The sequence below is a fragment of the Telmatherina bonti genome (assembly GCF_933228915.1).
Source record: "Telmatherina bonti genome assembly, chromosome: 23".
NCBI lineage: Eukaryota > Metazoa > Chordata > Actinopteri > Atheriniformes > Telmatherinidae > Telmatherina > Telmatherina bonti.
Genome location: NC_136632.1, coordinates 16,903,141 through 16,915,935, shown reverse-complemented (window position 1 = coordinate 16,915,935; position 12,795 = coordinate 16,903,141). Strand labels below are relative to the sequence as shown.

The window sequence follows — 12,795 nt, the reverse complement described above, 5'->3', positions numbered from 1 at the left end:
CTTAAAAAGCCTGAAGGACTGAGAGACGACTCGGTGCCATTATTGTCCACACAGCGACGACATGATCGGGCAGCAATGTGCCAACTTTCATGATCAAACCTGGTTTGAAAGATTGTGGTAGATCCATGTAGCAGCAGCCCTGACAGCGTCACTTTAAGGACACTGGTCTCTATCACTGCCCATCTGTTTTTTTCCTTGTAAACACAGACATGCATACACACAGACTAACTAAAATCAGCAAATGTGATGTGATGCATAAAATCCTCAACAGGGTGAACTACCTCTCCAAAGCCTGGCCTGTGCTGTTGATGCAAGTCTTGTTTTCAGGCACCAGTAAACATCCCAACAGTCTTTGCTCATGAGTATCCCACTCCCTTCCCCCCAGTCATCTCCCCAGTGCACAGGCACTCTGCAGAGGGGTGATGGAAGTAGCACCACCCTCCCCACTGGACTTGGGTTAAACAGGGGGCTGTCCGTTATGCCGGAGTCCAGTGTACGGCCACAACAGCTGCTGAAGGGTCATCCAGGAGTCCCCTGTCCCCACGGGGGCTGCATCGACTGCTGGTTGCATCACCAGACTAGCCAGCAGTGCCAGGAGACCTATGCAAAACAAATAACGACATGCAGCAACATTTTGAAAGTGGATTAGTCATAACTAGAAACGGTCTAAAACATGGTTGCTAAAGTCAGTCCTCCAGAGACGCTGTCCTGCAGGTTTTTTTATGCATCCCTGTTCAAACACACCTTTTTTCCCCCCTCATTTTATTCATTTATTTTTCCACAGGTTAGAACTCCATGGACTTCCCTGGTATTTGCCCAACTATTTGCCTTTAAAAGGCTCTTGTGGCATCAGGTGAATAAAGGGTCTTCTAATGTTTTATTTAAAAGAAAATGAAATATGTTCCACAATAATGTTTTTCATAGTGATGGTGTCCTACTGTCACTTTGCCAACAGCGATGCACTAATTGTGGTCTAATTCACAGATTCTGGTCCAACAGAATCTGTCACCAACAATAGATTTTCAGTCCTAACAAAATGCTTTACGTAACAGAAGAATCTTGACTTGTTTATCATTTAGAAAAATGATCAAATACCACAAGTCATCACGTGGAAAAACTAAGAAGACAAACCTAAACTGTTTATCTGCAGTTTGCTAAATGCCATGTGGACAAACCAGTCAGCTGTGAGGGAAAGGATTGTGGATGATCAGATTGTGGATGGAAGTTCTTGGTTTTAAAGAGAAGTGATATTTGGAGAAGGGAAATCACTGGACCACAGTAAGCTTGTGGGTAAAACTGTTTGAATAAGAACAGGAAATATAACATGTCTGAACAGATTTCAGCAACTTGACTTTAACGCCACCATTATCAACCATTCCACCCTAACTCGTTTTTTTGGAGAAGCATAAAGTTTATGTGAGGAAACCCAAAGAGACCTCAGAGATGGGATGTCAATGTGACTAATCAGTTGGTGTTTAGTTTATCGTTGTATAGCGGGTTAACACTATGCAATAAAACACTCTTATTCAATTATGCAAAAAAAAAAAAAAAAAAAGTGACCCAAAAACAGAAAATATCTGAAAATCATCAAAATCATCTAAAGTGAGTCCTTTTATTTCTATAAAATTGTACTTGTAATTATGTTTACTATCTACAACAGTTAAAAAACAAAAAAAAAATGGAAGCGAAAACATGAACATACCTGCTAGCACGATTACAATGGCCAGCCAGAGCCACAGCCCCCTGCTTCCCCTGGCTGCGGCTGCAGTTGTCGCCCGAGAACTAATCGCACTATGGGAAAGAGTCTGGGCCATCCCTGGATCTGTAGATGTGGGGCTGGATGAAGGACATGGACTGAAGCAAAGAGAATAAAATGTGACTTCAGGATCAACAGAAAATGTGATAAGATGGTTGGACATAGAAAAAGAAAAAAAAACATGTTACAATGTAAAGCAAGCATACAAGTTACCAAAAGCGAGTTGCAATGGGAGTCCATATTCACAAAAAATTGTGTTAAAAACTGAACACTCGTTTGTGGTAACTTATGCAATCAACAGCAAGCAGTGAGTTAACTGCGGCTTCAATTAAAAACAAGAGGCAGATATATTGAAGCTCTGTTAATGATGAAAAAACATTCAAATGATCGCAGTGGACAGCACAATGAAAAAGCTGTTAACAGCAGTTGGCTTGTAGATTAGAGGAGGACTTGTTAGGCAAAGCCAGCAGACACTTTCAGCCTGAAAGACTTAAGTGATAATGACAGTCAGTGCAGAGTTGCAAGCAGCCTCTCACCAACACTCTGGGGATCAATTCAGACATTTTGCTTGTTTTCACATTTAATCTTTAAAAAAAAACAAAAAAAAAAACAGGATGCAGAAGCACTTCCCACTTTGCCGTCTCCTCCCTTCACACTTACAGCATTACAAAAAGCTCGTCCTGACTCCTGAGTGATGTGGAGCGAGGAAAGGAGAAGATGATAGTTCAGATTAAATTTACTTGCATAGAACACTTAGTTCCCCCACATAACAACACAATCCAAGGGGATTAATGTGCAACAACAAAAAGAGACACAAATAGAAAAGAAAGAAATGGTTCAGGTGGCTGAACATGTTAGTAAATGACAGAAAAGTACGCCAAGTAAAGATGAATGGGTCATTAGATGGTTTGCACAAGCAAGAAAGACCTTTAGCTCCGTGCACCACACTTGAACTGCAGTTTGCAAAATTTTTGTAACATTGATCTGAAGCCAGTAAACATATGTTTTTTTTTTCGCAGTTAGTGCAGTCAGAACATTGTGATGACAAGATTTGAAGCCATTCAACCCCAAGAGCAAAGAAGCTGGCCAGCCAACATAACATAATGAAAGAGCTTTGTCACTTTGGAGGTTCCATAGTTTCACCCAAATTCCTGTTTCAAAAGTAAAACTCTTGCATTAAATAAAAACAGACTTGTATTTCTATTCGATATTTAACATTTTCTGACAAACTGGAATTGTGGCACATGGAGCGCTAAATAGCACAGCAGTAACTATAGTGCCTGAGCAGATGCAGGATACCTGTAAAATTAAAGCAAAGTAGCAGCTATTGGTGGTGTAAAACTGTCAGTAACAGCACACCTGTGTTTTCTAAAACAGTAATATGTCACGGCTGAACGCCAATCATAATAAAACATTCAGGTTACAGCTAGTGGAACCTCAGTGCGGGGAAGTGAGCATCTCTTTCACTATGCAGTCAACCTTGTACTTTTGCTGGCAGTGATGCTGCAGCAGGGTGGTGGTGGGCTTTTGGTTGGACTAACGTCTTTAGGGGCAGAATGAGGGAGGTGATTTTGCTGCCCAGCTCACTGAGACTGGACCTCCTCCTTTCTACCACAGACTCCTCTTTCCGCTCGTCGTCCGACCAGCAGCTTGTGCTTCTGCAGGCTGTCCTGTGGGCATGCATGGTCAGGCATTCACAAACACACTATTCAGTAGCTTATTCACATACATGTACACTTACATAACCACAGTGACGATGCAAGCACATGCACACATTTACATGTCACGAATGTGTACAAACAACAAAAAAAAAAAAAAAAGAAAAAAAAAGAAAAGCTGGCTGAAGCAGATACGACACCCCTGATGTACTGAGACAATTATGGAAAATAAAGTTCATAGCTTAGAAATGAGTTTTTGCAACATGGTGCACTCCCAGCTGGGCAAAATAAACACCTTAGGATTAAAGCATGAAGCTGCAAAGCAGTGTCAGAACCTGGAAGATCTTTAGAGTTTAAATGCTTCAATTTTTTTTAAAATCTTTACTAGAGCTTTAAAATTTCCTCAGAAAAAACAAAATAAACGAAAAAATAAAACACACTTCTGTGGTCCACTTTTTTTTTTTTTTTTTTTTTTTAAATAGCACCTGGTGCCATTAACACATAAGGATGGAATGAAATAATCAGAGTGCACCAGCACTCAGGTTTTAATAGGTTAAAAATGACTAAACACAAATGCTTTTTGTGCATCTTCATACAATACAGAGAAATATAGAAATGTAGGCTTCTGATAGACACTTCCCCATGCAAAGGTTGATGGACCAGATGCATCAAAGATAGCTGCCATGTGGTTTTGTCTCATCATCACTGCTTCTTTTTCAGTTTTACATTTTTGCTGACCAACTTTGCTTTTTTTGTGCATCGTTTCAGCAAAAATATAAATCTGCCAGAATTCTTACAGCTTTTCATGCTGTTCCCTTACATGATACTCCCCACTGCCAATCGTCTCATTGGAGTAAAATATACATATATATAAAAAAACATTAGGAATAAGAAATGATGCCATTCTCTTTTTCACTACAAATTATTTCCCCACAAACATAGTATACGCCAGTATTTCCCAGAAGCAGTGAGTGAAGATGTTGCACCTTAATGCTGCCATCGTTGTGCACCAGGATGAGTTGTGAAAATAGACCAGTGTAACGCAGCCAGAATGCTATCCATCTCCTTGGCATGTCTTACCCCTTCATCATGACAGCAGGCTCTTCAGTGTCAACCCAGGCCGCAGAGCTAACAAAGCGTTTTAGTGGGGGACGTGTCGTACTCTTCCCAGCCACATTCCTGAAAACCACCGTTATCACATAGGGGTATAACAATAACCCTCTTGTCAAAGTTCACCAAGCCTTGATGACCTGAATTAACGGCTGTGGCCCACAACAGAAGAAAATGCGTCAAGTACAGGAAGAAAAACAGTCTTTTTGCCTTTACTGTATTCACACTGCTCTTTACTTGGAGACAAAAGCCTTTTCAGTGTTGTATGATGCGATAATCCAGGACACAGCATGTTAGAGAAACACACAGACAGAATGACACCTACCATGGGGATCGTCGAGTCAGTCTTTCCGCTTCAGCCTCGGAGCCATCTTGTGTTTTGGCCTATGATAGCAAATATGACACTAATTAAACAAATATTGATTTGGCAAACATGTTTTACAAACAAAACTCAACAAGCCCTAAAAGTACACAAATCTGACCTATGTTTAACATACTGAATCTAATTGTTTTTGGGCTTGTAGTTTAAGTACAATCTGACAAATTTCCAGCTCTCTATCAGTAGTTCACAACCTGGGACCTGCTGCCAAAGACCACAGGGGCATCTGGCCGTTGTGTTTCTGATTAAACTAAGTACGGCCCCGACTCTATGTAGAACTGAATTTTTCCACAACACATTTCATCTTGCGACCGTTAGACTCACCCATCATCAATCTATTGAAGTGTAGCTGGATGTTTGAGCTGTGTCTACATTATATGTATCTACACTCTTGACTGGTTCTCTAGGTTTTGGGGTTTTTCCTCCCCCGTTTCTTTATCCCATCAGTCTTTGGAGCAACTAACTGAAAGATGAAGGGTTTAAGCTCAAATAAACATGATTACAGCAAGCTTCTGGTCCATCTACTGTGCTGTCTTTTCACACCGCCTCATCTCTCATGACAAAAACGTATAGTTTAGAAAAAAAAAAAAATCAGGTAGAAAAAAGTGCGAAGTGATTAATAATTGACGATTCTTACCAAGTCAAAGTGCATGTTGCTGCCACCAGCACGGGGAATCCCTGCTATGCTAACTCGCCTTGCTGATGACTGGGGGGGGGCACATGTACAGGACAAAAAAAAAAAAAAACTTCAGTGAAACAGATCTAGCTTATTAAAACTTAAAGCCCACATAAATCTTAAGTAAATGGTGCACCATAATGCAGCTAACCTTGTAGTATTGTGATGAAGACTGCTTCTTGCCACGGAAATCATCTAGAAATAGGAACATAGTTACTTTGTGTGCAGGGAATTTAGGTGTACAATATGCATCACATTTTCCACACTTGCCTTATTAACAAATTGACAAGACATATTTAATCGAATTTGATAAGAGGGATTGCTAGTACCAGTATTGCACTTTATCCTAGAAACCATCTGTTTAGCTTCCGTAATACATATCTCATCATTCATAGCTTTCTGTGATGAAAACTAGAAAACCTGAAGTCCGAATGGTTATAATAACCAAATGGTTCATTTCAAATGCAACACATTTTGGTGGTCTCCTCATAAATATTGACACTTAATAAAAGCAACATTAAAAGTTTGAAACGTCATTTAGAAAATGAAGGTTTCTGTGGGAAGAACATTTCTAACCTTTTTCTGTTTGTGATCCAAAGGACCTCTCATTCTGCATGAGAGCTTCTCTCAGCTCCAGAAGCTCGGCGTGCTCCTTAGTGTATGTCCTCCTCAGGTTCTCCACATGCTGAATCATCACCTCCACCGCTTTGCCGATACGATTCTCCTGTCGTTTCCGAAAACAACAACATTGAAATCATCGTTACAGCTTTTCCCTTTATCCTGTTGTACAAAATAATTACAAGGGCAAATTTCCGGTAGTCACACAGAATGTCATGGTAATCCACAGCTGACCTGATGAATAGCTCCTAACATTTCAGAGCGACTGGACACCCTGGTCATGGACTGGTTAAGAATTTCTAGGTTTTTCTGCAGCCTCTGGATGATCTCCATGGACTGGCTGTCATCTTCACACAAAGGAATCAGAGCCTGAGGACATGTGAGGAAACGTGTTATACCAGCATCATGAAGTCATCTAGGCTGTCGTTTTACTCCAACATGAGGCTTCTGCAGTCAGCTGTCAAGTCATTTATAACCAAAAACCATACATTATCTTGCTAAACATCATGTACTTGTCTGCACTACAACATATGCTGAAGCATTTACAGCAGTATGAGAGCTTCACACTTCTAGCACATTTGTTTACTAATCTAAACAATCCAACATATCAGGTGGTTGAAAAATCTCATTTGATGAATCATTCATCTCATCATAACTTAGGAAAATGTAAAATAAAAAAAATTTAAAAAAAACGGTAATTTTTTCAGGTGTTTGTAAAAAGTCTTAGCTAATAACACACCTGCAGCAAGCCCTGGCAGCTGGACACTTCTCTGCGGACATTCTCCTCAGCAAGGTCGCGTGACCTCTCCTCCAGACGGAGCCTCTTCTCCAGGGTAAACATGTCACACTTGAAACCCAGTGCCAGCCGCTGGAACTCTGCCTGATAAAAAGTACAAAGGATTCAGTTTGGTACACTGACAAACAACTGCTGTCTGCAGACAATATGGGGCATTTCCTTGATTTGTTAAGATAGGATTCCCCTCTTTAAGATCACTTGACTGTGCTAGTAGACAAAAGGTACACCAGTTGATAAATGAATAAAATCCCTCAGATTTGAAGACATTTTGCTAAACCAAGCGGTTTATTAGCTGTAAATACTCAATTTACATGTATGGATTTCTGATGTGTTTGATATTTTCAAGATTTCCCCCCCAAACTGTGCTGTAGCGACAATAAAAAAATTTAAAAACTGCTTTTAAATATAACACGGTCTTCCCTATTCCTCTGAGGAACATATTTTAAATGTATATATACCTCAATCTCCTTGTCGCTCTGTGACAAGCTGAAAAAACAAACAAAACATTAAATCAGACGCATTCTCAGAAGTGCACCTGAAAGATGGACTTAAACCAAGTTCCAGTAACAATTCACCATCTTACCTGTTCTTGTTCTCTTTGCTAGTGTCATTGGTATCAGCTGATGCGAAATCATTTGCAGGTAAATCAAGCAGAAACAAATTACTAAGATGACCATAATTTCCATTTAAAGACAGAAATCGTTTCTGATATTTATTTTGTACAAATTACTTCACAATGAACATAATGCACATACATTTCCTCTCGGGAACAATGCTGGTTTCGCTTTGTTCATCCTGAGCCTTGTGTTTCTCCTTGACCTCCATGCTGGGTGTCAGCTCCTGAAAAGAGCGCACAAACATTTCCTTCTGTGCCTCAGTCTCCCCGTCCTGCTTCGATATCTCCAATCCAACATTCCCCTCAGCATCCATTCTGCTCTTTCTCTTCCTTATCCTCCACTTGTCTTTACATACTGAGGACTTTCAGATCCAAAGTATTACTCTGCATACGTTTCATGGATTCAGAATGATCCGATCTTTAACTAGAGCTAAAAATCAAGTTATGCTTCCAGTTCTTCCCTTATTCCTGTTTTATACACACGCAGTCACACAGCAGGAAAGACAACATTTCTCTTGAGTTTGCAATCACGCTCAGGTTTCGAAACGCCAATCGCACAGGCTTGCTGCAGACACAGGAATTTAATCATATTGCCTCCATCTCAACCTACACTACAAATCTTGGAACCTCATCAAAAGGAACTCAGACGTTTTTTTTTTTAGACAAATCATATCAGATGAAAACTTAGGTTTTCAACTTCACTGTCATGCAAGTAAACCTTCCACTAAATGAAAGCTGAGTATTTTCTTTCAACGCTATTTTTAAAGAAGAAATGGCATTAATCCATTTTAGCAACATTTTGGATGGATTTTAAGTGAAACTACTAATCAAACAATTGGCTGAATATAAACTGGGAGAAAAGTCAGGTCTTACCAGTTCCTTTTCTATTTTTGCCACTGAAAAAGCTGCCCTGTTTGGACACTAACCTCTGGATTGGTGGGATCAGAGGTTGAGCTGTTCATTCCACTCCCTGATTGGCTGTCAGCTATGAAGGATGACCCTGGCGGAGGCGAGCTGCTTTCAGAGGAGTCTGGACCACTCCGGATGAACCCGTCTGTCCCTACAAAATGACTTGCTGAGTGAGTGGGCAAAGTCACACATAGGCGTAAGAAAGTGTAAACAAACTGCCAAAACGAAGTTACCAGTTGCTCTCTCTCTCTCTCTCTCTCTCTCTCTCACACACTCTCACACACTCTCACACACACAGATCTGAAAGTGTGCCTTCCTACCTGCTACACTGGCTGAAATTGTTGGAGGCACAGCTGTGTTGTCCTGTACACTTTCTTCTTCCTCCACCAGCACAGGTAACAGGCTTGTGCTGAAAAGAATTGCACCACGGCTTATTATAGCATTTACACAAAGCAAACCTTACGCTTAAAACAAGCATTCGTTTGCTAAGAACCGGAGTTTAAAGCTACCTGTTCACAGTGAACAACTCACCTGTCCTCTGCTGCTGATCTGTCTGTAGAATGGTCCCGGGTTAGTCTCTGAAAAAGACAACAAAGGCCGAACAAGATGGCACTGATGTGAAAACAAAGATTGTTGTGCAGTGTTTTCTGTTCCGAGTTACAATGAGTAAAAGAACCCACTGATGTATATAAGATTCAGCGTACCTGTCCCATGGCAGTGAAATCGTGTCTAAGCTGTACAGAATGTGAGAGAGATTGGGCTGATTCCTTACATAATGTGGAGTTACATGAAGAGCTCTGCAACTCTGAGTGTGCATGGCTGAAAGGGGGGCTCAGTTCACACTGGCACAAAGCTAAGTAGTGGAGGCGGACTGAGTGTGCATGCGGTAGTATGAGCACACACACATTGGAGCTAGGTGCTCAGAGCAATGCACTAGGATTTTGTCTAATGAGTGCAGGCAACATCTGTTCTGACACCAAGTTATTAAACTAATTTATTTCCGTCAGCACAATCAAATAACTAGTCATAACCCTAATAAATGTTGTGAGATGAAAGTAACAAGTGACCCTTGACAATGTAAATCTACCATGACAACATGATTTCATTTCCTGTCTTTCTGCTCACTTAGACAAGCACAGCTTGTAACATCCTATGTTACACAGAATAAAGTTATCTAATAGATAATGTTTTCTCTCAAGATACATTTGGATGAAACACTCAAGGCTTCTTCATTTAAATATTAAAACAACAATTTGAATACATCCAAATAACCAGCTCCCAAATGGCTGAACTGCTCCAAGCCAGGAGTTGCTTGGGAACTATCAGAGATTCTTCAATTGGACCTAAACCTGTTGGTGACTACGCTTCCTTGAGCATAAAAGACCATTTGCTGACAATTGAACACACACACACACACACACACACCAGGATCTGTGATCATTAGCTCTCTAAAAGCCATCTTTGGGAAGGCTGGCGGCGCAGTATATCACCATTATTCAGCTAAGGTTCTGAATAAAATAAGCTCATACATTTAGTGGTGTGTGCAAAGCTAGCAGTGGTCCAACAATATCCAGTCAGGCAGGTATGTTTTCTTTTAAATGTCTTCCTGCTTATTTCTTATTTCAGTTGTCTTAGTATATTTTCTGAGTCCTGTTTCAATGTATGTTTGTATATAAATATTTTGAAATAAAAAAAGTTGATCACAAAACAGCTCAGTATTCAGAATAATCAGTCCACACAGAAATCCACGAGATTTAAAATAGCTAAATTAGTTAACGGAGAGAAAACTTTAAAAAAAAAAAAAAAAAAAAAAAAAAAAAAAGCGTAATTTATGAAGCAAAATATTGTTTTCTATTGTTATTCCTATTTCAGCCCCTTTGGTTTATGGGGTATGAAAAAATCTTTTTATTGCTTACCATACAGCTCTACATAAAACTGAGGAAACCTGAAGTAGTTTTAAGCCAACCTGGAAACTTTAGAAGTCACAAGTAATATCACACGTACTGTACTTGCCTCCTCCAACAACAGCGTTCAGGTATGGTGACAACTCATCGATTCTTTCCACAATTTCCCATCTTCCGTCTTAATCCTACCATCCTTACCTTCACCTCAAAGGCAAGGATTCCCTCATACACTGAAAAAATCCTGGCCACGCCTGGCCCATTGAGACACCCCCCTTCATAAGAACACACCTACCCTCACTCAACAAAGACACACACGAAGCAGCAACTGAGGCTGATGTTTGTGCCAAAAAGAGGAAGGGGAAGCAGCGGGGGCTGAAGAGAACAGAGGAAACTGTAACCCTTTATGCATTTTAACACTTCTCTTCCGATACTAACCTTATGATGGCTCATGTCTGCTTCACTCTGGTCTGCCTCTCCTTTCTCTTCGCTGTTGTGTTCTCCACTGATCGACAGGTTGCTGACCACAGTTGAAAGGTCAAAGGTCAAATGTCAGGCACTAGTCATTTTGATATTTTTGACTCATAGACGCAGTTACGACACATCTAATCAGCTGTTACAGAATGTAAGTGAGAATATGATGAGCAACAGCCTCTCCGTTTGGAGGTGGACTGTGCCTATGCAAAGCATGACCACACAGATACTTATTAGCGTTAGCACTCCTCCCACCGCCAGGAAAGCACTAGTTTGACTACCAAATGTGGTCAAAGTCATAGGGAAATGATGAAACTCAGTAAAGTGGTAACCTTGGTTGTGAGATATCAGCATGAAATTTAGCAAGACCAGTTTGTAATGCAATAAAAATTAGCAAGACACTAGATTCTATTCTATTAGATGGTGGTGCACGATTAAACACTCAATGCGGCAGATTTTTTTTGTGCCACAAGTTGAGATTTTAAACTTGGATTGCATGTCCAGACATTTAATGACCTGTAGGACATAAAAACAGAGCAATGATGTAGGATGTCACATCTCTGTCTTGACTTTTAACACTGCTGTAAAAAAAACAAAAAAACAACACACCAGCAATCCGATTCTACAGTTTTTACACACATTTTAAATGCCCAAAATTCAATTAACATTTTTTTTTCCCCACAGGAAACATTGCTTACTTTGGTGTCCTCTAGTGGTACACAGAAAAACACACTTCAGTAGACAGCAACAAAAAGGTCCCATCCCATTTCCTCCCTATGGCCATAAACTGTAATTTTGCACTATGAGCTGCTTCTTTTCTTCAATAGGGTTATTTACCAACCAAAATTGTCCCAAATACCTATATCATCACTAACCCCTGGTACCTGAAGGAACTATGCATCTCTGCAAAATGTAGAGGTGATGACAATGTATCAAACTGGGAATTGGCTGAAATATTTGTTCTTAAAAAGCAGATTCACCTCTCACTCTGGGTCAGTGTCTCATCAGGTCCATGTGCTGTGCTGTTAGTAGACACCATTTCAGCTTCTGTGGGTGGGATGGCAACAGGTTCAATGGTTTGGTCCTGTTCAGATGATGTACTCAGACTCTGTGCTGGATCACAGGAGTCAAACCCAGTCCTCATTTCACCTGCTGGAAGAAGATATAAATGGGTTCAGTCAAGAGGAAACATCTGTAGCTAACTATTACTGATGAGAGTTAAGTTTGTGCATTATCGCATTGAAAGTCACCAAATTATGATTTTCCACAATTCACCCACATTTAAAGTTTAGAAACAAACCAAAACAGAACAATTACAGCTATATTCACACATACCGAAAAGAATTACATTTCCATTTCACAAGATGTAGAAAAGCTTCATCACCTCAAACAAACGGCTTAAAAATGAGTCAGGAAATGACTCACTCTTGGGTGAAGTAAATAGACACATTAGAACTGCAGTCAAGCTGACAGAAGCGGCAGAAGAAAGTGAAACAAAGAGGAGGAGGTCTTACTGTTGTTCTGTGAGTAGGACAGATCAGGGAGAGCATCCGCCTCTGGGTGTCTTATGCTGACAGCTTGTGAGTGGGCGCTCAGTGGTACTGCTGCCTCCTCCTGAAAAATCACACATGCAGAAACAAGAGAAATATGAACAGGAATGAAGAAATCAAATAAGTAAAGCACATAAAATATATGGCAAACAACCAGCAGAGAATCAGTCAGCAGAAGCAAATCTTTGTCAAATAAGAGGTGCTTGCACGACACGACAAAAAGCTGAAAGCTGACAGCACAAAGCTCTTGCCTTGTCAGTCATGAATCTTTTAAACGGTCCCGAATTACCATCCTCTTCATAGAAAACCCCAAAGAAAAGCCTTTGTTACAGCATTTATGCAATATAAACAC

At 40.3% G+C, this 12,795-nt stretch overlaps 1 protein-coding gene across 1 annotated transcript in view; it reads right to left on the bottom strand.

Annotated features, from left to right (window-relative positions):
- Positions 1-457: 457 nt before the first annotated feature.
- The window catches only part of lrmp (lymphoid-restricted membrane protein), a gene marked incomplete at both ends in the record, with an annotated part of 30,348 nt that continues 18,010 nt past the window's right edge, over positions 458-12,795 (bottom strand). Inside the window, 20 exons of the mRNA XM_079263142.1 lie at positions 458-600; positions 1,703-1,854; positions 2,417-2,443; positions 3,298-3,426; positions 4,495-4,593; positions 4,850-4,908; positions 5,541-5,609; positions 5,731-5,774; positions 6,156-6,303; positions 6,432-6,566; positions 6,937-7,077; positions 7,452-7,479; positions 7,577-7,613; positions 7,749-7,833; positions 8,536-8,684; positions 8,839-8,927; positions 9,050-9,096; positions 10,858-10,939; positions 11,874-12,042; positions 12,408-12,507. Coding sequence (XP_079119268.1) covers positions 458-600; positions 1,703-1,854; positions 2,417-2,443; positions 3,298-3,426; positions 4,495-4,593; positions 4,850-4,908; positions 5,541-5,609; positions 5,731-5,774; positions 6,156-6,303; positions 6,432-6,566; positions 6,937-7,077; positions 7,452-7,479; positions 7,577-7,613; positions 7,749-7,833; positions 8,536-8,684; positions 8,839-8,927; positions 9,050-9,096; positions 10,858-10,939; positions 11,874-12,042; positions 12,408-12,507 — 1,932 coding nt within the window. The remainder of the gene's footprint in view (positions 601-1,702; positions 1,855-2,416; positions 2,444-3,297; positions 3,427-4,494; positions 4,594-4,849; positions 4,909-5,540; positions 5,610-5,730; positions 5,775-6,155; positions 6,304-6,431; positions 6,567-6,936; positions 7,078-7,451; positions 7,480-7,576; positions 7,614-7,748; positions 7,834-8,535; positions 8,685-8,838; positions 8,928-9,049; positions 9,097-10,857; positions 10,940-11,873; positions 12,043-12,407; positions 12,508-12,795) is intronic.